Source organism: Trachemys scripta, chromosome 1 (genome assembly GCF_013100865.1).
Source record: "Trachemys scripta elegans isolate TJP31775 chromosome 1, CAS_Tse_1.0, whole genome shotgun sequence".
In the NCBI taxonomy this organism is placed as follows: domain Eukaryota; kingdom Metazoa; phylum Chordata; order Testudines; family Emydidae; genus Trachemys; species Trachemys scripta.
Genome location: NC_048298.1, coordinates 279,550,361 through 279,578,330, shown reverse-complemented (window position 1 = coordinate 279,578,330; position 27,970 = coordinate 279,550,361). Strand labels below are relative to the sequence as shown.

The 27,970-nt window shown below is 37.6% G+C and overlaps 1 protein-coding gene across 1 annotated transcript in view; it reads right to left on the bottom strand.

Annotated features, from left to right (window-relative positions):
* Nucleotides 1-27,970, bottom strand: part of DIAPH3 (diaphanous related formin 3) — a gene marked incomplete in the record, with an annotated part of 517,573 nt that overhangs the window by 267,212 nt on the left and 222,391 nt on the right. Inside the window, 2 exon segments of the mRNA XM_034758385.1 lie at nt 4,325-4,419; nt 9,485-9,576. Coding sequence (XP_034614276.1) covers nt 4,325-4,419; nt 9,485-9,576 — 187 coding nt within the window.

Genomic DNA, 27,970 nt, shown 5'->3' with positions numbered 1-27,970 from the left:
TCAGAGAGGCAACAACAAGTTTTCTGTTGCTCTTCTGACAGTCTGTCACCTCAGCCAAGAAACCTCCCTTTAAGAAATTTCCTTCGAAGATCATGCAGCTACCCTGAGATGAAGGTGATGGCAAAGCACCTGGCTTTCAAAGAGCAGGTCTGGCATCTTAGAAAGTGTTCGCAAGAGAGTTCACTTCTAGGCCTGTGAGATCTCAAAACCAGCAGCAGTGAAGTTACTATGGAGCTAGGAAAAACAGTTTTATCCTGTCTGACCTTTTTCACCACTGTTGGTAGCAGCGGAAGCAACATCTCACTTTCCCATTTCAACTCCATAAAAAGCACTGTAAAGGAGTGTGAGGGCTTGGAGGGGGTAGGGGGTCTGAAAATAAAATTAGGACACTTGATGGATACCATTAAGAAAATAACAAAGTGCCTTACACTCTGGCAATGGCCTCAAAAATGAAAGAACTGGGGCTGTATTCTCCCTTAACAGTTTCTGACTGAGCCAGTCTACAAGCATGTTTTCACAGCACTCCAGCACTATTGCTAGAAGGCAAGTTCTAGCCAAACACATAAAAGCATTACCTCTGAAAGGAGGGGAGCAGTGCCAGTACCTCCTTAACAGATGTCAGAAGCCACCACTGTTTGATTGTCACTACAGACAAAGAGAAGGATGTTCAGGACCTGGGGCTCCCAAATTAGAAGAGTAAGATGGGAGCTCCATAGCTCAAGGAGCCTGACATTCCCCTTTCATTCTTCAATGGGTCAAGACCTGGGTTGACAAATTACCTGGATGCACAGCTCAAACCCAGGAGACTCATATTGGTAACCACACAGAGCTGAGGAAGAGGCAGGAAAAAAGGGGTGGAAGGAGAAGACCACAACTTTAGAGGTCCGAATTAACACAGGAATAATAAGATTTCCTCCAGTGAAGAGAGGCCAAGAGGAAAGACTGCCAGCGCCAGATTCACCATCCTGTGAAGGTGAGATTTATGTTTACAACTCTGCTCTCTTGCTGCTAGTATGAGGTATCATAGTATTGTCTGTTAATTCAGTGTCTTAGGACAGGAGAAGGAACACATAATGACACGTAAATGACACATCCTTTAAAAAAAAAGAACACCACTTCTGAAGAGAATAACTTTAAGATAGGTCTCTCAATCCTCACTTAGTTATCAGACTCGCTCCCATCTTCAAGAGAAATGGCAGACCCCCAACTATAGTAGTTACAATGAATGCTGGTATATATACATTTTAGATACTACATTTTTACTGAAAGATAAAGCTGAAAACAGTTGAGCCAAATCAGCCAGGAGAAAGAATTTAAACAGAATAATGAGAAGGATAATTGGGAACTGTTTAAGAACATTATACTAGATTCCCCAAAAAGCCAAAATTACATAGCCGAGAAAGAAGGCTATACTGATTTTATAAACAGCCTCATTTACAGTGGATGTAAAAGCAGCTATAAAAACAATCATTGTTTTAAAAAAAAAGCATCTATAGATCTGAGACTGACTTGATTCAACAAAAGACCTTTTTTTCCCCCGAACATACTGGTCACTACATAAACTAATGGTAATGGGCTTCATAAATGCTGACTGCTGTTGGAAATGTAAGTTGGTGCTACATTAGTTTGGAGAGTGCCCTGAATCAAGAATTTCTGGTATGAAGTGAGTCAAAAGACCAATTTGATATTTGATGGTATGTTGGAGCCCTCCTCCTTAAGTTTCATTCTTGGATATACTCCTGATACCTGGAGGTTAGATGGTAGGTGGTGTGGTTTAAATATGTAACTTTCCTTGCAAAAAATGTAATAGTGCAAAAATGGAAAAAAGTTGATCCCCACCAAACATTGATTCCTAGCTAAGTGATATAGCTGACCTCACAGCTAACAAATAACTAGCATTCTGCAGAAGTGTAATGCCTGAAAAAAATCAAAGCAATTTGGGCTGACTTTTGAAAGGTCTATGATAAATGCAAATCCTGAAGATAAGTATGTCACTTCCCCTCCCTTTATTCTAATCCTGTAATTACTTTGTGTATTATGATTAATCAAGTATTTTGGTATATTTGTTATATTTAAAAATATAAATATATACATCTCCACACACACATGCACAATCACACACCAAATGGAAAAAAGTTTAAGTTGATAGCAATCAATATAAATCAGAAGTTAAGTGTACAAAATTGATAAGGGAAGCAAAAGGACCTAAGACGAAATCTCTGGCCAGGAATGTTAAGGACAATAAGGAGAGATTTTTCAGTATTAGAATTGTTAATCATGACACAGAAAAGTCAGAAGTGTTCAAATAAATATTTAAATAAATAAATGTTCTGTGTTTGGAAGAAAAACCAGCTGATGTAGTCCTATTATATGATGATGAAATACTTTTCATTCACAATATATCAGTATATCTACACTGTGCAGTCCTTTCAGGGTAGAGTACATAAATGGTTAGCCCCTCCCTCCTCTAGCACAGGTATAAATAGTGTAGATGGTGAAGCACTTTAGGTGAATAAAGACATTCCTGAATCTTGTGAGCATATACCCAGGTATGTATCTACTCACCATGGAATGCCTCTCCACCTACACTGCTCTTTAACAATGTAGTGTCCCACTGCCTGATGCCTCCCTGCTGCTGGAGACTTTCCTCTTCACAGTGAGGGACTCTAGCATGGAGGAGGCAGTGGGTACCTACATGGTAAGTAGGATTGTACCTACATGGTAAGTAGTAAGGACCTACATGGTGAACAGAAATTTGATAATAGAGGGCTCTTCACAATAGCAAACAAAGGTATGACAAGAACCAAAGGGTGGAAGTTGAAGCTAGATAAATTCAGACTCTAAATAAGGCACACATTTTTAACAATAAGGACAATTAATCACTTCAACGACTTATAAAGGGTTGTGCTGGATCCTCCATCATAGTAAATCTTTAAATCAAGATGGCATTTTCCCCCCCAAAAAGATGTACTCTACTTCAAGCACAACTATTGGACTTGAAGCAGGAATTAATACAGGGAAGTCCTATGGCCGATGTTACGCAGGGGGTCAGACTAGAAGATCACATTCGTGAGTCTATCAATATTTTAAATTTTCAAATAAATTCTAACACATTTTAAATACTATGTTAATATTTTAGAAGTTTGACAGCTTACTATAAAAACTTTTAGATCCTGAGATATTCTGATTTACCAGATAGCAAACCTTAAAAAATAAAAAAATAAAATAAAAAAAAAAAAATAAACAAAGGAACCAAGTCACATTACCAAACACATATCAATAACTAGCAATAAAACAAGTGGCCAAGGAAACGCATGCAACTATTTTAATTGTTTTGTATCCATGTGGTTCAAGAAAACTCCAAACATTTTTCTTGAACCACATTGTTCTTGAACATTTTTTGAAACTTTACAATATGAATGAACATTGAACTCTTCTGCAGTTCAACTGAATACTATTCCTTGAATAAGTGTTTTGATACAATAATTCAAGGAACAATACATGATATGCAAAATTACAACATTCAGTGTTGTACACTTATTTATTATTATACAGTACACCCCAAAACACTGTCTAACATGCAATTATGATATTTTTTCAACCTAGGTCATGCAGAACTATCGAGTATTTGTAGCATAATCAGTTGATTATGTTCCACTGAGTGTAGTCAGATTCTTTAACTTATCACTCTTTAAATAATACTTAGAATAGAAGTAATATTAAGAATCAGATTCTTTTGTACCCAAATAGAACTGTATTGATTTTCTGCTTTGAATAAAATGCTGTGGAATGTGAAATGCTGTACAATTACACTCCATGGAAGCATTCACAGATAAGCGGCTGATGGAATTTCTGAAGGTAGGATCCCAGATCAAGTCATCTCTAATTGAAAAGAAAAATCTTTTTCTGCCTAGTTCATGACAAGGAACAATGTGACAGCTTTGTGCAATACAGGTGAAGGTAATACAGAGTGTTACCTGCAAAATGATTTTTTGTGAATGGTAGAAACAAAAAGTTATTAAATACTGGTTTATCTGTCTGAATACATACATAAAGTGGAGTTGCAGTCTGGATGCTGGTAATAAGGAAACAAATACTAAAGCAGAATATAAATGCAAGTGTTTAGATAAGATTTATCTACTCTGCAAATGTAAAAAAAGATTGAGTTTTGTTTGCTTACTAGAAATGCTAAGAGACTAATTATGCAGCAATGATTTTCCAGCTGAATAATTTGTGTTAAGAGTTTTTGTCAGTAACAGGTTTCTGTTTAATGAGACACTTACACTGAAATATTGGTATTTAAACCGCCTGTCAATTTACATACCTGAATCATGGTCTCTGCCAGCTGTGTTTCATCTACTTCCAATATCATCATTTTGATTTCCTCATAAGGCACTCGGAAAGAACCAAGGAAAATTGCTAGAACAAAAACATAATACATGATGAATGGAGATGTAGTAAGAATCTGATCTTTCACTCTACTTACAAAACAAACACTAAATGGATTGTAGAATTCTAAAGGCCACCCAAACATAGTATATGATAATATGGATAAGAGATAAAACTTTTTTATGCAAATTTGGCAGCTTTCATAATTTTTAATCTGGCTCTTCCAGTCCTCTGGCAGATGAATTACTATATCAACAGATGCTGCAGTAACCATAGCAAGTGAGACAAAAAGAGTGTCCTTGCTCTAGGAGAGCCACTCATCATTTACTATATTATTTGTACTTGGGTAACCATTTTTACATGTTTCCCCTTTACTGCATGGGAATCTCAGCTCTCCCACACACACCTTTTTTTTTTTTTTTTTTTTTTTTTTTTTTGAGTGTACGAGTGAGAGCGCACCATCTTTAGCAAGACCACTGCAAATAGCAAAACAATCACAATCCTTTAATAATGCTTTTGTTTGCTATAGTATAACAACTGGCCAACATTTTCTTTATACACAGTATTTAATAAGCAATTTCTCATGGACCAACTCCCCTCCTAATTCCACATCTTCTCTTCAACCTTCCTCATCTGTTCTAGTGATTATCATTATTTTACAGAACCAGATGGAGTACTAGGCACCTTACCATAAAAATAAGACAATAGATCTGTGCCCTGAATATCTTACAATCTAGTCACAGATATTATGCAAGAAAAGGCTATCAAAACAGGAGAGAGGGTAAGAGATAATAGACAACGAATGGTAAGATTATGCCATTACTCAGATAAGTAGAGAGGAGGGTACATCTTAAAGGCAAGGACACAGTTTAAGCTTGTTGTTGGGAGACAGTGGCGTTACTCAAAGAGGTAGTTGATGTGGCCAGAAATTACACCTTTGCAACTGTTTTGTGTGGGCTGGATGGGGAAATATGAGTGTTGGAAATCTTGGAAAGGGGAAATCTGTAGTACTCAAGACAGGAAACTGACAGCTCAGATGAGAGTTTTGCTATCTGGTCAGAGAGAAAAGGTTGCATTTTAAAAATATCGTGCAGAAGGAAGAGGTAATATTTGGATACAAAATGGATGCAATGAGGAGGAGGAGGAATAAAGGTTGGCCCTCAAGTTATGGGGCTGAGTAATGGGAAGGATGGTGGCATTGAGAAAATTAACAGAAAACGGGGACATATAAAAGGCTCCAGAGGAAAAAAAAATAGGTGCTCATGTTTTGGCCATATTAAGTTTAAACTCTTGATTGAGCATACAGGAGATATAAAAAAGGCAGACTGAAATGCAGGTTTGGATGAAGGAAGACACCTAGTGGAGAAGATTTGGGAGTTGTCAGCATAGAGATAGTAGTTGAAATCATGTAAATGGAAGACAGCACCCAGTGAGAAGGTACAAGGGTACGAGAAAATTAGTCTTTTTCCAGCCTGATCCAAGTCCACTTTCCCCATACAATCTACAGAGTACACAATTGCCAACATCTTCTTCCTGGAAATGCTTAATGCAACTAATATTAAATGTGGAGGAAGGAACACAAGTCAGAATAGGGAAGAACAACAAAGAATATTTAGATAAATTAGATGTATTCAAGTAGGCAGGCCTGATGAAATTCACCTGAGCATACTTAATGAACTAGCTGAACTAGTCTTGGAAGCGTTAGCAACTATCTATGAAAGATCATGGAGGATAGATCAGGTCCCAGAGGACTAGAGAAGAGTAAATATGGTACCTATCTTTAAAAAAGGAAACAAAGAATTTGGAGAATTATAAACCACTCTACCTCACTTTGATACCAGGAAAAACACTAGTACAAATGATTTAAAAAATCAATTTGTAAGCACCTAGAAGAAAATAAATAGGGTGATAAATAGCAGCCAACATGGATTTGTCAAGAACAAATAATCCCAAACCAGTCTAATTTCCTTATTTGACAGGGTAACTCACCCAGTGGATGGGGGGGGGGGAATTAGTTGGCATGATACATCTTCATTTTAGTAAGGCTTTTGACACAATCCTACAAAAATCATTCCCATAAGCAAACAAAAGAAATGTTGTCTAAATGAAATTACTATAAGGTGGGTGCACAATTGGTTGAAAAAACATACTCAAAGAGTAGCTATCAGTGGTTTTCTGTTTCTATTCTGTTTCTGTACTCTTCAGTATTTTCATTAATGTTTTGGATGATGAAGAGTATACTTATCAAACTGGCAGATGACACAAAGGTGAAAGAGGTTGCAAGCACTTTGGAGGACAGGATTAGAATTTAAAGCAACCGTGACAAATTAGAGAACTGCTCTGAAATCAATGGGGCAAAATTCAGTAAAGACAAGTGCAAGCACTACACTTTGGAAAGAAAAAATCAAATGGACAAATGTAGAGTAGGTATAACTTGCTAGGAGATAGTACGACTGAAAAGGATCTGGGAGTTACAGTGAATCACAAATTGAATATAAGTCAACTATGTGACACAGTTGTGGAAAAGGCTAATATTCTGGGATGCATTAACAGGAGTGTTGTACGCAAGACATAGGAGATAACTGCTGCACTCTTCTTGGCACTAGTGAGGTCTCAGATAGACTTCTGTGTCCAATTTTGCATGCCACACTTTAGGAAAGATTTGAACTCGAGAGTGTTGACAGGACAGCAACAAAAACGGTAAAAGATTTAGGAAACCTGACCTGTGAGGAAAGGTTAAAAAAACAGAGCATGATTAATCTTGAGAAAAGATGACTGTAGGGGACCTGATAATAGTCTTATGTTTTAAAAAGAGGACCGTGATCAATTGTTTATGTCCACTAGAGGTAGGACGAGTAGTAAGTGGTTTAATATGTAGTAAGGGTTAAATATTTAAAAAAAAAAATCTAGCTATAAGGACATGTAACTACTGGGCTAACTTTCCAAGGAAAGTAGTGGAATCCTCTCTCAGGGATGGTTTAGATATATTTGGTACTGCCTCAGCACAGAGAGGTAGACTAGATGACCTCTAGTGACCCCTTACAGCCCTATATTTCTATGATTCCGTGCCCATGTCTCTCTCTTGCACATCACAGCCATCAGAAATTCTAGCTCCAATTTGTTATTAAACAAAGTAATTTGGGGCATAATACTTTCACTGCTATAAATTAGAGCTGTCAATTAATCACAGTTAATGAACGTGATTAACACAACAAATTAACTAGGTTAAAAAATAGTCATGATTAATGGCAGTTTTAATAGCACTGTTAAACAACAATAGAATACCAATTTAAATGTATTATAAATATTTTTGAATGTTTTTCTATATTTTCAAATATATTGATTTTGATTACAACACAGAATACGAAGTGCGCAGTACTCGCTATATTATTTTTTATTAAAAATATTTGCACTGTAAAAAAAGATAAACAAAAAATATATATTTTTCAATTCACTTCATACAAGTCCACTCAATCTTACTTCTTGTTCAGCCAATCGCTGACAAAAACAAGTTTGTTGAATTTACAGGAGAATGTTGACCGCTTTTTATTTACGTCATTTGAAAGTGAAAACAGACATTCACATGGCACTGTTGTAGCCAGCGTTGCAAGGTATTTATGTGCCAGATATGCTAAATAGTCATATGCCCCTTCATGCTTCAACTTTTAGACTCTAAACTTTACATTGTTTAGTTTTTGAGTGCAGTTGTATAAAAATAATAATTCTAAATTTGTAAGTGGCACTTTCACTATAAAGAGATTGCAATACAGTACTTTCTATGAGGTAAATTGAAAAATACGCTCTTTTACAATGCAAATATTTGTAATAAAAATATAAAGTGAGCACTGCACACTTTGTATTCTGTGTTATAACTGAAATCAATATATTTCAAAATGTAGAATAACATCCAAAAATATTTATAATAAATTTGAATTGGTATTCTATTATTGTTTAACAGTGCAATTAAAACTGTGATTAATCACAACTTTCTTTTTTTTTTTTTTTTATTTGTTTGACATCCGTATTATACATACCTATGATTCAAAGCTCTGGTAGACCACAGAAACTTTGGGCTGAAGCTTTCCAAAATTTTGCCTGAGGCAGACACCCAGCATGGAAAATTCATTCCAACAACTCAAGTTTTGAAAAGGTAAACACAATTAAAAACAGGTTCTTATACCAGGTCAGCCTGGTAACACTGACTATAATTAATTTTATCGAGTTCATATTAGGACAACATTCTGCCAAACATTGCTGGATAAGGATTATGAAAAAAATATTACCAGCCATTTAAAGGCTTTCTTTGTTAAGGGAATGTCTGAGCAAAAAGATGGGCCCTATATCATTTATTTGCACCACAGAATCAAATAAATTAGAAAATCAAACTTGGCTTCTTGCCACTGACAATTTGTTCTTTACCATTTATTTTCTAATATTTTATCTAGTGCAGCTTAGATATTTTAAGTGACATGTCTTCCACTTTACAAAGCTATTCCTGAGTAATCTCCTGAGACTATTTCCTTGGTATTCAGCCGAAGCTTCCTTTCTAAAAATGTAGTCCCATTAGTCCTAATTATAAGCTTTACACAAATATAACATGGGGATACAGAAGTACCACACACACTCTTCCCCTACGTTGTGACACCTGCAATTAACTGTATTAATGCTAGATCCCCCTCCCTTGATATAACCAAAAGAAGGAAACTGGCAGGACATACTTCATCAGGGGGCCTGGACTTTGCATTACTCTCTCATCCCCTTACCTGGAATAGTCTGAATTTGTTGAATATTGAGACAGACTGCAGGGAGAGCTAACCGAAAGACATTTTTGGTTTTATAATTTTAAATAACTGATGGTGCCCAAAGCTTGAGTATGGATGATTTTTATTATTCTAAATAAACACACATTTAAAATGTATTAATTGAAATTAGCTTGAATTTTAGACTAATTATTAAAAAAATCATCACTTGAATAAAACATCAAAACAAGACATCCAGACAAGTTCTACACAAATAATTTTAAAAGCAAAAGACGGTTTCACAAAAATCAACTATGGCAATTGCTTTGGTTGTCAACAAAATAGCTTCTGCTTACAGAGGTTCTGTGCAATCTTCGGGTCTAAGACTTTTAGTTCTTTGATTCGTTTCTTAATAGATTTCTTCTCTTCAAAATCTTCTTCCTCCTTTCTTACTGTCAAAGTAAAGAAAACAAACATTTATTCACAATATCAAATGTAGGGAGCAAAATTCCTTAGTGGAAAAAGCTCTCCAAGTCAGACTGTAGACAAATCACTATGAGAAAGAAGGTGCAACGGGGGAATGAACTACCAGTTATATTTTGTTTTGTAATTATTACTCTTGTGTTTTCTTCAGTGGTACCAAGGAAGACCGCAGCCTTTTCAACATATTAGCTTTTTTTTTTTTTTAAAACACAAAAAGGTATTTTTCTCAAAAATACAGAACCTAGAATTTTATAAAACAATGTCAAGCGTTAGTTGACCCCAGGATTTCAGATCATGCAACATGAATATGATTGTGATCAGCTTGGTCATATGGTGCACTGGAAAAGAATGAACTTGAAAGTCAATTTTCAAACATGAGTTTTAACAAGTCTAAACATACTGAACATATAAAATGTCAAAAACTGCAATTCAACATTAAGGACATAAGACATTTTACAACATTATACAAATACATCAATGGGGAACAAAATGTGAGTGCTACTGTGAACAGAGTATTCTAGTATCAGACTCACTGTGGCCAAAATAAAAGTATCAATTGATTAATTAAAAATATTTAAAAATCAGGTTGGGATATGGTTGATCTGTTTTAATTATTTCCCTTTCCTCTTTCAAAAACAGGTATCTCAGATTAAGTCAATCACTTCTTGTCCTATCTTGAGTGCACACGAAGAACAATTGATCACAGCACAGGTGCCGGCTTCCTCTGAGCCCCAGGGTGATCAACCCCGCTCTCTGCCCCAGGCCCCGCCTAACTCCTTCCCTCAAACCCTCGCCTTCCCTCTTCCTGCCCCCACTTCTCCCCCGCCCTACCTCTTCCCACCCCTTCCACTCCCTCCTGCAAGAGCACCCCGTCCCCGCTCCTCCCCAACCCCTTCCAGCACCTCCTGCATGCCACAAACAGCTGTTCGTGGCAGGCGGAAGGTGCTATGGAGGGAGGGGGAAGAGTTGATCGGCGGGGGGGACAATGGCAGACAGGAAACATTGGGGGAAGGGAGGGAGGTGGATGCTAAGCACCCACAATTTTTTTTTCTGTGGGTGCTTGTAGCGAGGTGGTCACCCGCTCCTGCCCTGAAGGGCTTGAAATCAGCCCTGGGAGAGGGCTGAAGCTGCGGGAGGTCTGCTATTGGGGAAAGCAGCCTGACTCAGCTGATTGGGGAAATAGTGACAGCTGGAGCCATGCCCCAATCAGGGCACAGCTAGCCCTTATAAGAGGGCAGTGGGCCAAGAGCTAAGACAGAGTCTCTCTCTAGCTTGCTGAGGGAGAAGGGCCTGGCTACTGGGGAGCTGAACAGAGTACCTAAAGTGGAGCAGAGCTGGGGGAAGGCTAGAGGAGCTGGGGCAGCTCCAGCCTGGAAACCCCCCAGGCTGCAGGCCTTGTTAAAGGCCAGAAAGGGTACTGGGGTTGCAGAGGGGCAGTCTAAGGGTAGGCAGAGACAGCAGGTCCAAACCCCCCTTGCTGGTGATGAGTGGCATTTACATTGCAGTCTGCCCCAGTGAACAGGAGCTAGACCGAGACTGGCAGTAGCCATAGTCTGAGGCGAGGTGGGGATAGAGGATGGGGGTTCCCTGGGGAGGGGAAACCCAGATCTGTGGGGGTACTGCCAGGGGGCAGCACCCCAGCCTGAAAGGGGCACCAGGGTCCAGGAGGGACTCAGGCCCAGCGGCAAGTGGGACACTGGCCTGCAGAGGGTACTCTGGAGGCTGGAAACACTAATTCCCTGGACGACCAGCAGGAGGCGCCTCAGGGGTGAGTTCCACCCTGTGACAGTGCTCCAGCCCAGTGTTGGCACCTATGGATCATAGTCCTCTTTATGATGGCCCTTAACATATTGAAAGACTTATTAGATTGCACTCCACCTAGTCTTCTTTTCTCAAGACTAAACATGCCCAGTGTTTTAATCTTTGTTCACATAATAGGTTTTCTAAAGCTATCATTATTTTTGTTCCTCTCCTCTAGATTCTCTCCAATTTGTTCACATCCTTCTTAACGTGTCGTGCCCAAAACCGAACATGATGCTGATACTGAGGCCTCACCAGTGCTGCAAAAGGGGGACAATAATGCCTCATATAGCACACTCCTGCTAATAAACCCCAAAATATTAGCTTTTTTTTTTTTTTTTTATTAAACAGAATCGCATTGTTGCCTAGTCAGTTATTCTCCATTTTGTTTTTGCAGATTTAACTTTTGAGTCTTGAGTAAAATACTTCACATATATTTTCACTGAATTTCATAGTGCTGATTTCAAACCAATTCTCCAATTTATCGAGGTCCTTTTAGAATTCTAATTCCATCCTCCAATGTCCTTGCAACCCCACCTACCTTGGTGTCAACCACAATTTTTTATAAGCACAATCTTCACTCTTATTATTCAAAATATTATTGAAAATATGTAATAGTATCAGACCCAGGAAAGACCTCTGTGGGACCCCACTATCATCCTCCCAGTTTGAAAGTGAATCATTGATAACTCCTCTTTTGCAGACTATGTATTTTCAGGACTAACAATTAAAAGTGAATTAAAAATTGACATCAATCCTTCAAAAATGAATTTCCAACTGTATCCCATCTGAAATATTTCTGAGAGTTTAACTATATGGGACGCTTGAAGTATTTGTATTATTGTATTAAAAATAATTTGAAACAAAAAAAATGTCTGATGCTGAGTACTAAGTTTTTTAAAGAACTCGCATTTTAATTAATTCTATTTCAAATTAATAAACCAGTTTCATTGTTAATTCTTAGAAAATTACTTCATACACAAAAAAGAGAATGTGCTGTACTTTGAAGGAGATATGTTGTATTCTTCATATACAATAAAGTAATTGAATCTCTGCTTTAACGAGGAAACTCAACTCAGCCTTAACCATGGATCCACAAACAGCTCTTTCACGATAATAAAATTAACACCACAAATAATTAAAATGTAGAACATGTTTGCCATTTATCTATTTCATCACCAAAGTTGCAAGTTACGATGACATCTCAAAAAGTAGTTGTCAGTGGAGACTCATCATCAAATGGGGATGGTCTTTAACGAGGTTCCACAGAGACTGGTTCTAAGCACAACACTACTGAATGTTTTATCAATTAGTACAAATAATGGTTAATACATTTTTTAGAAGATACAAAAATAAATGATAATGAAGATAGGGCAACAATACATGGCAATCTGAATCACTTGGTGAGCTGGGCCCATTCAAACAATGTATTTTAATGCAGACAGATGCAAGGTCACATCGAGGAACAAAGAATGCAGCCATACCTACCTATAGAAGGGGAGCCGGTATATGGGAAAAGCAGTGACTTTAAAAACAATTTAGGGGTCATAGCATACAGACAACTGAAGATGAGCTCCCAGAACAATACTATGGGGGAAAGGGATAATACAATCCTAATATAAACAGGTGATTAGAGAGTAGAAGTAGTGGAGGTGATTTTACTTCTGTATATGGCCATAGTGAGTCTGACACTAGAATACTTCATACAGTTCTGTTGTCTATATTTTTTTTAAGAGATGTTGAAAAACTGAAGGTGCAGAAAAGCGTCACAAAAATGATTCAAGTGCTGGGAAAAAAAACCTGCCTTACAGTGATATACTCAAAGAGCTCAGCCTGTTTAGCTTATAAAAAGAAGATCAAGGGGTGATCTTAATAAACTTCTCCCTGGGTATAAGCACTTGCACGGTGAGAAAATACTAGATATTAAAGGGTTCTTTATTCTAGTAGAGAAAGGCATAAACAAGACCCTGTGGCTAGAAACAGAAGAAACACAAATTCAAATTAGAAATAAGGTGTCAGTTTTAGCAAAGAGGATGATCTATCACAAGAACAAACTACTATAGGAGTGATGAATTCTCCATCTCTAGTAGTCTTTCAAAACAAGACTGGATGCCTTTCTAGATGGTTTGCTTTAGCAAAACAAGCTATTGGGCTCAATACAGGAGTAAATGGTTGAAATGTAATGGCCTGTAATATACAAGCAAGAAGTCAGATTATACGATTTCCCTTCTGGCCTCAAAATCTATGACTCTGAGTTCCATTCTCCCTTCTCCCCCATTTTTTTCTGTCTAGATTGTAAGCTCTTTATTTGTGTATTTGTATGTCACCTAGCAAAATGGGTCCACAATCCTAGGTGGAGCTTCTGTGCACTGCCATAATAGAAATAATAAATAATTAAAAAACACCGTTTAATGGCAGTGGCATAAAAAGTCACACTAATAATTGTGGGCATTTCTCTTCAAAAATTTGGTAAAAAAGAATCAGATAGCCTTATCAGATTCAGTTTCCTTACTACCGGAAAGAACTTCCCAGTTCTTTTTTTAAATCCTCAGAAGGTAGAAAAGCTTTTCCATCACTATAACAATAAAATACATATTGGTTTTGCTTTTTTCACAAACTTTTATTTGTGAAAATAAGGTTAACTTCCAAACTGACTTAGACTCCTAACTCATTTAAGCACTTTTGAAAATTTTACCCAGTAGAAGGAAACCCTAAAGGAATACATTCAGCCCTAACCAACCAATTATTTCTTCTGAAAAAATCATGATTTATTATTAATGCAATAGCACTTCATACATCTTTCCTGATCAGGAAAAGATGTAAAAACAATTACCACTGTTTCATCATGAATTATCTCTTTCCTCTACTGCAATAAAGTATTATATTTTGCAACCAAATGACTGTCTTCCAAGAGTCACAACAGAGAACCCAGTTCTTTGGCCTGATTTTAATCAGTCTATTATCTTAGGGTATGTCTACACTACCCGCCGGATCAGCGAGCGGGGATTGATTTATCGCATTTAGTCTACATAAATCGATCCCCAAGTGCTCTCCCGTCGACTGCTGTACTCCACCGCCGCGAGTTGAAGTTGTGTAACTTAGATCAATTCCCCGCCCCCAAGTGTAGACCAGACCTTAGACACAACATGTACACTGTCATGTGCATTAAACAATTAATAGAACAAATGAGAATGCCACATTTCAGGTAGCATTGGGTAGGTACACTTCTGAACCGTCATGCATTACAGACATGGCACTGGAATGAAAATAGCAGAATGGTACATGACTATTTTAGAAAAATGAGCCAATAGGACACTGGCTTGTCAGTCTATGTGCAACCTCCTTTATTCCCCCCCCCCTTTTTTTTAATTAGTTAAATCACTTTATTTTGTGCAGTCTTTATTACATAGTCAGTCTCTTGAATTGGATTGCTTGGGTAAATAGCGCTAATAGAGGAACAACAAATGTGTTTGTGTTTCCTGCCTCCATTTGCTGGTAAAAAACTATATTTACCTCGGTGTAGAATGATCCAACAAAGACCAGCAAAAAGTCAGCAGTCAAAAAAACATTTATTTATTTTTAATAATAAGTCTGTAAGTCAAAAATAAAGACTGAAAATAATCTAGCCAATGCCCTATGGAATTTCATACAAAAAAACTTACATGCATGAATTTATAGCAATATACAATATGACATATCCTTGGGGGGGAATATTTACTTTAATACAGAGTAAACAAAAATCGTCTAAAAGCAAAATGAATCTCTCTCTCTATGTGTGTGTGTGTGTGTATATATATATATATATATATATATAAACTACTATGAACTTACAGGATAATTCTTCATGGGAAATCCGCTCACATCCTTTTTTAATGCCAGCAGAAGGAAGCAAAGGATACATATTACTTTTATTTCACAATGAAAAACTTTGTATGATGCTGTGTATATGAAAGGTGATCATTAATATCACTGTTGTTACACAAGTTCCATAAATCTTATGCAAAGTATATAATGTAAGATGTCAGTGGAAAAGTTATGATTTGATAAATATGATTATTCTGTTTATATGAATGTATCATTTTTGTATCTGAAGTTATGAATATTGGCTATGTACAGGTATCTTATATATGTGTTGTATTCCTGGGTAACACTCAGTAGATAGAATTTACATCTGGGCTAGACAGCTATGTATTGATGGACCATCAAGGGGACACAGATCTCAAAATGGGTCATTGAAGAAACTCATCCCACCCTGCTAGCTCTTCCTGAAGACACTTCAGACAGTAAAGAGACAATGGCCACCCTCCTCTGTGATTTGGCAAAACATCTAAGGGCATGTAATATGATCATGTGATCCTGGATTCCAAGTAATTTTCCATGCACCTGAAACCTCTCCATGTTGCCTCATACCTGCTATAATTCTCTGGACTGTGTATTTACAACAAAAAGGAGCATCTTGAATTATGGACTGAGGAACTCCAATCTTTTGAAAGTTACCAGAGAGACTTTACAAGACAGCAGTCTATTCCAACACTAATACAAACCTGATATAAGGACTTCGGAATCATTTGTGTATATATATAATCTATTAAATATTTGTAACTTTCTTCTTTTCTTATATTATTAAATCTTTAGTTAGTTTACTAAGGATTGGCTGACAGTATGATTTGGGGGTAAAAATCGGAGATTAATATTGATCTGGGGACATGTGTCTGATTCTTTGGGATTAGAAAGGACCTCACATATGGTGAAATGGGTTTTCAATAATCTCTCACTATATTAAATTGGGTTGCCTGGATAGGAACCAAGGGCCGGAATGCCTAAAGGGGTCTGTGTTTGACTTGTGGTGGTACTGCAGAAGCTCTTTTGTTACTGGTTTGGTGAATCTAATTATAGAGTATGCCACAAGCTTTGGGGATTGTCTGCTTCTTTTCTTGCCCTGAGTGTGGCATTCTCAGTGTGGCCATCCCTGGTGCCCAGTCACACCTTGCATTTTTCAATGAAAATCCTTCACCTGCCTCCAGATACTTAAGCCTGTGGGGGGTTGGGGGGGAAGAAAGGTTCTCTCATTGCCTGCCTCCCCAAGTTCCTCCCTGAAGTCCTGTCTATTCTGAGTAGAAAGCAGAGCAGAAAGAAGTCAGAGAACAAAGATTTTTTTATTTTTTTTACATTGGGTAGCAAAGGTTGAACACGTGAATTAAGATAGCTTGACTACTGCGAAGACAGAGAGAAGGAGAAAATGAACATATAGATTTAAATACAAATTACAAAAGTGGTGGAATTTACAAGACACATGCCAAAGAGCAATCAATTACTTTGTTATATTATTTTCCTCCCCCCAGCCACCATTCCTGATATGATCCTCTCTCACTCTAAATTATAAACACTTTGGAGTTTGGAACTTTTGTATCTAAAGTATCTAGCACAGTTTAGATGTTATATAAATATAATTGAATAATAATACAGAGTGCTAGACAGACCCATTTTCAAACTATATTGTATTCCAAGCTTCCTCACACATAGATGGAATATACTAAAAATCAAGCAAACACTGTAGATACTCTTTCTAAAAACATTTAGGCTGGGATTTTCAAATTCTGAAAAGCAATGAGAGGTGGTCACTACTTTAACAAATTATTATTCATAACTTAAAATTAATAAAATTATTTATTACTACATTTTTATGGATAAATGTTAAACATTTCAGATTATCAGAAGTTGATTGGCCCCAACATAAAACCAGCTAGATTGATCACTATTATTAATTAAAGGCCTTGCCCTGACAAAAATATTTATAAAAGAATTATCTGAGCATATTTTCCAATTCCACACACAAATAAAATCTTCAAATTAACTCAAAAACTGTTAGTCTTTGATGCTGATTAGGAAAGCAACTGAATTCAGGGTAGCACTAAAGCTCTTTTAGATCAACAGAGCTTCAGTATATGCTTAGAATTAAGCACATGCTTACATGCAGTTCTAAATGAGGACATTTAAGAAGTTTTTGATGTATGAGATGCTAGGTCACCTCCATAGTATTTAATATGTACTACATAGAATCTCCTTAGTTAGGGTTTAGCTGAGATTCATATAAAAAAAAGACAGATTAATCTTTAATTTATATGAGAAAAATACAAGTTGCGGCACTCTGGGTATAGTTTGGATTTCTTAATAATTGACAAGTTAAGGTATTAGTATATGAATTACAATAATTTTAAAATGGGCTATTTATGACATTTCTGGTGTAAAACTTTTACTCCCTCAGTAAATTCCTGACTCTTGAGATTTGGATAATGACTCATTTCTAGACTATAACAAAATTGAAGGTACAGGTTACTTTTAAAGTTTCTCAGTGTGGTAATTTTTTCATTTATTGCTATTATTCATAACCATTTCTATCTACTTAGTGACCAACCAGGGCATATATTTTCATCAATATCACCTTCATCAAATACATTATCACTGGATGGATGCAGTAGGATCTAAGTCTTACTGTTTTATAAAGTATGCTTTTAGTCCTCATGCTTCAGAGCATAAAATTTAGACTGAGTATAAACCCATACATATTGTCTTTTACAGTCTGCATAGCCTAAAACAATAGCTATTAGATGTTTGACCTGCCATGCCCTAAGCGGTTTAACTCAAAGATGGCAATTTAAAAAGCTAGTCTCTTGAATATGTCAAAGGCTAGTATTACATGCATGGGCAATTACAAATTAAAACCTTCTATCAGGCATACTAGATCCTGCATTGTATGCAAAAAAGCTTACAGATGGAGAAGCATTACATTAGAAATGCACATATATTTATATCTATCCACTATGCAGTACAAACAACGGGCACACAATCTACTGCTACTGGTGCATAGCCTTCAGTGAGAAACTGATCTGATGAACAAATTTCAATAGAAAATATAGAAAACTATTATAATCAACTGTGTGATTTTTGACAATTAAGAATATCTGATGTGAAAACATTTCACGTTAGTATAGTGCAAAATGTTGGTATTTGCCATTTTTAACCACATGCTAAGAAGCTTAGTCTTTTCTGAACGAAATACATGCCTATGCAAAACTAAAAAATATTTCAATATATTGACATTTGGTAGCTTTGACCAATAAACACAACATTAAGGTTTGAAATTAACTTAAACGATACAAACTGTAATCAGTCATGTTGCAGTACTTCGGGTCTGTGCAAAAAATGACAAACCAGATCAGCTACAACATCACGGGCTCATTCACCTGCACGTCCACCAATGTTATATATGCCATCATATGCCAGCAATGCCCCTCTGCTATGTACATTGGCCAAACTGGACAGTCACTATGCAAGAGGATAAATGGACACAAGTCAGATATCAGGAATGGCAATATACAAAAACCTGTAGGAGAACACTTCAACCTCCCTGGCCACACAATAGCAGATGTAAAGGTAGCCATCTTACAGCAAAAAAACTTCAGGACCAGACTCCAAAGAGAAACTGCTGAGCTCCAGTTCATTTGCAAATTTGACACCATCAGATCAGGATTAAACAAAGACTGTGAATGGCTATCCAACTACAGAAGCAGTTTCTCCTCCCTTGGTGTTCACACCTCAACTGCTAGCAGAGCACCTCACCCTCCCTGATTTAACTAACCTCGTTATCTCCATACTGATTTATACCTGCCTCTAGAGATTTCCATTACTTGCATCTGAAGAAGTGAGGTTCTTACCCATGAAAGCTTATGCTCCCAATACTTCTGTTAGTCTCAAAGGTGCCATAGGACCCTCTGTTGCTTTTTACAGATTCAGACTAACACGGCTACCCCTCTGATACAAAAAATGACAGTTTCTCATTTTGAGTACCAGTTTAACCTCGCCTACAGGTTTACTTAACAGCTCCACATCATACCCTATCTAAACATACATAAAATATGCTTTCAAATGAACTGAGACTTTTTGGATCCAAGTCTCAACGTGTTTATTTTGGTGGACTTTGCTGTCTGGTTCTCTCAATCTAAGAACCCTGGGATGGAATGCATATAAAAAAAAATTCAAAGCCAGTTATGGTTTGAGTAACACCCTATCTGCATTCTTGGAGATAGGCACCACGGAGGCAGGTATCTGCCATAGAGGTCTTGCTAGCTCCAACAGTTTCTCATCAATCAGCAGAGTCAATCATCTAGCATTGATATAGGAAGAACAGCTCGTGTGATTTCCCACCCCCGGCCCCAGGACTACTACTACAGGTATCTTAAGTCTATCAGCCATCCACCACAAAATTTCCTAGAATTTTTTTTGTAGTCATCAAGCTGTGCAGAATCTGGTGAGGATGAGGAAATAGCTGCTGGTATAAGCTGCTTCTCAAACTGCATGTGATAATCTTCATTCTCATTCTTCTGCTGCTGCACAGGGACACTCTGTGCCTCCCGTACCACTCTATGAGATCTCATTAGGGAGGAAGACCTCACCTTAGAAGGGGCAGAGGAAGATGACTTTCTTGCTTACTGCTGGCTTCAGAGGGTCCAATCTTTATCTTGGTTGAGCCAGATAAAGATAAGTGTCAATGGCCACAGGAGTAAGTACCAAGAAGAAAGTTCTATAGGAATGACAAAAGGTCCTAAACTCCCTATCTGACCAACATGTGTTATAAGAATGCACTTGATAAATGCAAGTACTGCATAATGGAAAACATAATCCCAACTATACATATAAAATGATGGGGTCTAAATTACCTGTTACCACTCAAGAAAGCGATCTTTGAGTCATGCATAGTTCTCTGAAAACATCCACTCAACGTGCAGCGGCAGTCAAAAAAGCAAACAGAACACTGGGAATCATTACAAAAGGGATAGATAATAAGACAGAAAATATATTGCCACTATATAAATCCATGGTATGCCCACATCTGGAATACTGCATGCAGATGTGGTTGCCCCATCTCAAAAAAAGATGTAATGGAATTGGAAAAAGTTCAGAAAAGGGCAACAAAAATGATTAAGGGTATGGAATGGCTTCCATATGAGCAGAGATTAACAAGACTGGTACTTTTCAGCTTGGAAAAGAGACGACTAAGAAGGGATATAATTGAAGTCTACAAAATCGTGACTGGTGTGGAGAAAGTAAATAAGGAAGTGTTATTTACTCCTTCTCATAACACAAGAACTTGGATGTCACCAAATGAAATTAATTGCCAGTAGGTTTAAAACAAACAAAATGATTTTTTTCCCCCCACAACACGCACAGTCAGTCTGTAAAACTCTTTGCCAGAGGATGTTGTGAAGGCCAAGGTTGGACATATAACAGGGTTCAAAAAAGAACTAGAGAATTTCATAGAGGATCGGTCCATCAATGGCTAATAGCTAGGATGGGCAGGGATGGTGACCCTAGCCTCTGTTTGCCAGAAGCTGAGAATGGGCAACGGGATGGATCATTTGATGACTACCTGTTCTGTTCATACCCTCTGGGGCACCTGGCATTGGCAACTGTCGGAAGACAGGACACAGGGCTAGATGGACCTTTGGTCTGACCCAGTATGGCCACTCTTATGTTCTAAGAAAGAGACTGTGGTGATGACTCCCTACCGTGCTTAGAGGCAAGAAAAGAAAGAATATTTCTCATCTTGAGAAAGGGCTGTCTTAATAAGAGTCTCTTCCTCTAAAGACACTGATGAAGTGCTTAGAACTGTAATGATACTAGTGGATGCTATTATAAACTACCCTTCCCTCTAGAGCAATTCAGTTAAGCTTGAGAGACTAGGTGGATTTTAATCATTTATAATCCAAATATGTGATCCTAGGCTACAGGATAGCAAGTAATGTAAACAAACTCACTCCCTGCTGGGTGATAAGGTGAGGCATACCAGTTGCTGACAGATGCATCTTCTCTGTTCAGAGTCTGTCACCTCTCTACACAGAGAAACTTTTAACCCCACCCTCTAGGTCTCTCAAGTTACACATGAACCTTGTAATGGTCACATGCACAGCCTGCCCAGACAGGCCCAACTACAGCTCCTTCTACTGGTGGAATATGTGGAACCCAAACATGTATTACAACATTAAACAAAACACATGCTTAAATGGGATGGGATGAGATGAGATGAACATTAAAGCAAGAAGGGCAAAGATGCTTCTCCCCGGGGACACAGGAGCATCTAGAGTTACAGCCTGTATGGAGTCTCTCCAATCCCCTAACAATGTTAGTATAGATGTCACTCACCGCTGTAGACAGAGGTGATGATTCTGGCAAAACAGTCACAGATAGGTCAGGGTTCCAAGAACTGCTTTAGTGCTGAGAAGGGTAGCGCTGGGAACAGCTGTACTGAGGTCACTGGCAGCAGGGTTGCAGATGACAAAGCCATCAGTATCATGTGCACCAAAGGCAGTATCAGGGTTTGCACCAGGTGAAGTACCATACTCCTGGCACTGGACTGTCTATAATGTACACAAATATCTTAACAGCAGTAATGCTTTGCCTTGTCATATAAATTGTATATGTCCTCACAGAAATCTCTCTCAGTTATGCAAAGAAGTTTATCAACATTCTAAATGAGAAAGTTGTGGGAGCATGTATTGAAATGAAAACTATTCAGACCTTAAACAGATCCATTTAAAAAAAATAATAAAATAGTAACCCAGTTTACCAGTCTTTTACCAGTCATATCCTGCACTATTTTTGATTTATTGCAAATATTTGAGTATAAAGAAGAGCTATTTCCTCCCCTAACACTACTTCTTCTGTGCTGATCTTTTAAATAAGTCAGAATCCTGTATTTACGAGCAAAATCTGCTGCTGCAGAAAAGGCTAACATCAAATTTACTCTTAGGACTTCATCATAACATCAAATAGGAGAACCTTGAATGTGTCTTACTTGATTACTACATCTTACTTAAGAGACTCTCTCGTTGACCACATTTCCTCCAATTCGGGATCATGCAGTGACTTCCTTGCATTTGTGGTTGCATTTCGAGTGACCATACAGCAAGTGTGAAAAATCGGGACGGGGGTACGGGTAATAGGAACCTATATAAGAAAAAGATCCCAAAATCAGGACTGTCCCTATAAAATCAGGACATCTGGTCACCCGAGTTGCGTTACGTCTCTGTGACAACTACCATAATTGCTTACATGCAAGAGAAATATTAGGAAATGATTTGGTACATTTCAGTTGCCTTTGGTTCTGATCTTGTAATAAGATGCACTGAGGTCAACCCCTGTACAGAACCCCTTGGAAATCAAAGAGGATCCACACAAGTTTATGGATCTCTCAGTGCTCATCTAATTTTTGGATGAAGTCCTTCGTGTAATTTAGCAGTTAGAAACAAGGGCAGTCAGCACCAGGTGGCTGCAAGCTCTTCACAGATCACTAGCCAGTGTTCAGCAGACAACCACTGGTCCACGGACCAGTTTGAGAAGTATTTCTTGAAAGGCATTCAAGCAACTATACAGTGTACAGGTAAAAGTTTCCTTAAGAAAAATGAAAATCATGATGGAAGAACACATTTAAATTTAAATTATTTTAAACTTAATTTCTATTTACTAGTATTACAAGCTATACTCTTTGTGTTCATAATGTTAGATGGGTCCAAAAATAAAGCAATTTTTCAAACTAAAACCTTTACTTTTAAATGGATTTCTCTTTGAATAAGCTTCTCAAGTCAGGAGTTCACCCAAGAAAGATCACCTCAATGGAACTTCTCATTTAAACTTATTTCTCAGAAATATTTTATAAATCTCTAAATCACCCCACAAATAGAATAAATTGTACTAAACAGCAATTCTCCAAAAAGATTTTGCTCGAACTAGTTTCAGGTACTTTACATTCTGGCTCCGATCTTACTTTTTAAAAGAGAAAAAATTTCTTATCTCAAACTAATCCACACCAGCAAACAGACTTTATAATAACTTTTTAAAATGGCTATTGCATTGTCTCCCAAACAAGCAGTGCATCATAACTACTGGTAATTACTCTTGTGCAAATTCAGATGGCTTAGTGCATATAGAGCCTTTCACAAAGGAAACCACAAAGGGACCTTAAAAAGCAAAAAACAAAAACAAAAATAAAACTTTTTATTAGATACTAGATTATACAAGTGTTGGGGGGTGGATTTGAGGGGGGGGATGGTTGTTTGATTTTTTTTTAAATCATGGACTATTACAGGCTATTTAATTAATTAAAATATATGTTTTTTTCTCAGTGTTCTTAGGACTGCCATGAGAGTTCTATAAACTATCGAACTGACCCAGAGCCTTATTTAAAGTGTGGTACACTTAGTACGATTCTACTTTAGTTAGATCTGCCATCAAAGTGATTACTTCAGCTCCAGTGAAATGTTGCTGTTCAACAGATTAAGTATTATGTTAACTGTATGTATCATATACTTCTACTGTATCTATCCTTGTAGAAGAAATTTAAAATATCCAAAACCCATTTTCTCACAGTAACTTTTACAAATCTCTCATACTTCTGTATAAGATTATCAAAGACTTAACAATTATTCTATTTTTTGGATAAAAAACTATTTTAAAATGAGAGCACCTCAAATTTTTATTCATATTGTTCAAACTGCATGCTAATATGTATATAGTCTGTTTTCCACATATGGGAGTGAATGATATTTATTCCACGTTTTTGTTCATTTAATTTACAGCCCCGTTACAATCAGATCTTCTGTAAAGCTTGAGATTAATCAGATCAAAGACCTGTGCTTTTAGCATAATTTTATTTCATCAGGGAAAAAGAGTGCTGAGATTATATTTTCTAATACACAGTACACTATCTTCAAAAAGGACATATTAGCTAATTTTCACTCTACTTTCTTTCACTATTTACACAAAACTAGTTCATTCACAGACAAAAAAATAATTGGAATTATTTATGAACAATGGTTTTTTTTTGGTTTTCAACAGGACATTCTTACAGATTCCAAACATTAAAGAAGTACACACACTGGATGTTGCATGTTTCTAAAGCCAGTATGTTATAGGCCCTAGAATTTAAAAATGGGTGCCTACAGTTAGATACCTTAAAGTGGATTTAGAAACCTAAGTAAGTGGCTTGTATTTCTAAAATTATAGGCATCCAGCAGCTGCCACTGACTTCAAAAGAAAGAAAGGCCTTTTGCCACAGTCTTTTCCAAGACACACAACCTCTTTTAGAACTATTTAGTTTTGAAAACCAAGCCATTTATTTAGCTGCCTAGATTTGAATTCAAGAACCTAATCTTAGTCCAGATTTTTCACTTCATAATTAAAGATCGTCACTGTTCTAAATACAGTAGTTAGGAAATATCCTCTTACCAAACAGCTATGTTAAATACTACAATTTAAATAACAGAATTCTTAAGATCTTTTATACCAGAATTTGCTTGATATTTTAAAGTTAATACATTAGAATTTATATGCAGACAATTTTTACTCTTTTAAATTACTATATTATTTACAGAAGATTTTAATCTGTGAAAGGAAGCAGCCCATTATTTCAGCATATAATAGGCTTCTGAATTCTTTATTAAAATCCTTTAGAAACTAATCAATTTCTTCTGATGTCTTCATTTCACAGGAGACAACAAATTCCCAAGGAATTCCATATTAAACTAAGAAATAGGAAATGGCTGCTCACAGAATTAGATGACTGACCTACATACCCATTCAAATGAGTATCGGATCATGATTATGACACATTATATTGTGAATACTTCTTCATGAAATATATTTCTATTTCTATGGGCTTCTTGCTAGCTGTAACTATTAATCAAATTCTAAACCCAAATTCACAATAGACAGACCTAGACAAATATATTATCATCATCGATTATTCATATTATTGTATCATCTAGGAGCCGCAGTCATGGACCAGGACTCCACTGTGCAAGGTGCTGAACAAACACAGAACAACAACAAAAACAGTCCCCTCCTCAAAGAGTTTGCAATCTAAGTACATTGGGGTTACTACACTTATTGGTTTTTTTAATGGGGGATTAGGGTAAATAACAGTATTTTTCACACTTGGTCTCTTTTTAAAATACATGAACATGTGTTATATATGTTGTTTTCAGGGCACCACAAAGGGCCTTCAAAAGGAACAAAGATAAACTAAAATGAGATGAAGGTAATAGGCCATGGCTGCTTCAAAACCTAACAGCCCTAGGTGCATCTGGGGAGGCTACCATAGCTTCTCTTCTTTCCTATGCAATCTGTAAAAGTCCCACCATTTTTAAATCCCCTATAAAGCTCCATTCCACTCTCCTCCACTATCAAAACTGCCTCTTTCTTCGGGGAGTGTAATGCACCCCACACCAACCCTGATAGGGTTAACAAGGACTTGAGAGGCCAATTAGGTTATCTGTCATTACCTGCAAGAGGGAGAGTGGAGGTTAATTAAGAGTGAAGCCCAGCTGGGGAAGAGCTGGGACAGCACTATAAAGCCAGGAGACTGAAAGCAGATGGATGCTGCAGTCACACCCTGTAATGAAGGAGGTCATCAAGAACAGGGAGGAAGGTCCTGGGGAGAGTACGCCCCGAGCAAGGAGTAAGGAGTATAAAAAGAGGCTAGGAAGGGGTGGAGTAGCCAACAGAAGTAGAGTAGGCTCCCATGGTAAACCCAATAACAGAGAAGGGAAGTGAGAGAGGCTGGGTAGGAATGAACCAAAGGAAACAGCAAAAGGAAGGGGACCAAGCAGATTTGGATGGCTGGTTAAAGGGTCCCTACGCTGGAACCCGGTGTAGTGGGCAGTCTTCAGTTCTCCTGCCAGCCCCTGGTATAATGGCACAGAGTCCGAACCTGGGGCTGAACACTGTTTGGAGAAGGCATTTGGACAGTGGTCTTGTTTGACTTCATAACACAAGAAGGAGTGTACTGAATGGAGACCTTCTGGCCTTCAGACAACCCCTCAACTTCGTCATTAAATCAAGCCCCCCACAGACCAAGACCCACTAACTCAAAGCAGCACCAGGCCCTGCCAGAACAGATGTAAAATCTGCAGACCTGCTACAATGATCAATACCCCCCACAACACACCTGTCAAGATTCATGGGTCTTATCACAACATGTTGCGTACCCCATCCAATGAATCAAATGCCCTAACAACCACCATTTGGGTGAAATCAGACAATCACTACACACTCAAATGAATTCTCATAGAAGAATGATGAAAGACAGAAACACCATATCACCCATAAGTGAACACTTTTCACAAAGCAATCACTCTACTGGATTTTTCAATAAAAAGTGTTGTCAAAGGAAACCTGAACACCGCCTTCAAAAAGCGAACCTTGGAACTTAAATTCATAACTCTGCTAGATACCGAGAACCATGGACTTAATAGGGACACTAGTTTTATGGCTCATCACAATAATCTGTAACACAACACACTGCCTGCTACTCTCAATTGGCCACTTCAACTCCTTTTGCATAACAATCTAATCCCCCAGCTGCTCACTTTATTTCAAGTGACCACATCCAACATGCATTACGCCTTCTGCTTAACACTCTGTGCCAACTTTTATTAAGCTCAGACACTCCCCAGTATCTTCCCCAGACCTGAAGAGCAGCTCTGTGTAGCTCAAAAGCTAGTTTTTTCCACCACATAAATTGGTCCACTAAAAGATATTATCTAACCCACCTTGTCTCGGTCAGAAATATTGTAGACTGTAGAATAACTAGAAGAAACCCTCCATACATTAGTCTGAGGCTGATGAGAAGAATAAATACTCATCCTGCAGAGGTGGGGTAGATGAAGCAGGAGTCCTTGAGATTTCTTTATTGACCTCCCTTATTCGTGCAGTAGATACTCAGTGCCAGCGGTCTGGCAGAGCTCAGTACCATCACAAGAATTCTAACTGCTAAAGATAATAAGGCATACTGATTACGTTAATTTAGAAAGCTTCGGTGTCACAGTAGACGGTGCCAACATCAGTCCTGATGAAGCCGGCATTGATACACAAAACACCTTTATATGCACTGAAAGCCCTAAAGGCAGTACTGGTGCATTGATGTAAGCAATCATGAGAATATGTTCTTTAGTCAGTGCATAGGAGTAGTTATCAGATTTTAGGGTAGCCAGAGGGACTATGTTAAAAGCTTGTGCCACCTGTAGATTAGCCTATGTGAGAAGAATTCTTCCCCTTTTTCTTAGAAGATCCTTCAATTGTGGCCTAATCTTATGCTTTCTTGAGGAGGAGTATTGAGTCCTAACTCCTGTCAGATGAGGATTAGGGAGCAGGAACTGCCATGGAATATAATGAAGAAGCAGGAGCCTGGGAGCAGGCAACAATTAGGGCACTCTAGGAAGAGGACTGCTCCGATCCATGCTGGTCTTGTTTACCCAGATCAGAAGCAGATCTCATACAATTATCCGCAAGACATACTTTTAAAAGAGATTCTCTTCCTTTCTGAGTCAGCTTTGAAAATGAACAAAAAACAGAGCATTTGCTCATGATGTGCTCCCTCACCTAAACAAAATTATTTTGAGTAGCTGTCATTAAAGGGTATAGCGATCTTGCATAAATGACTATACTTAAAACTGGAGGATTTTTGTTCCACATGAAGATTGAAGACCTGACATTGGGTTTACCAA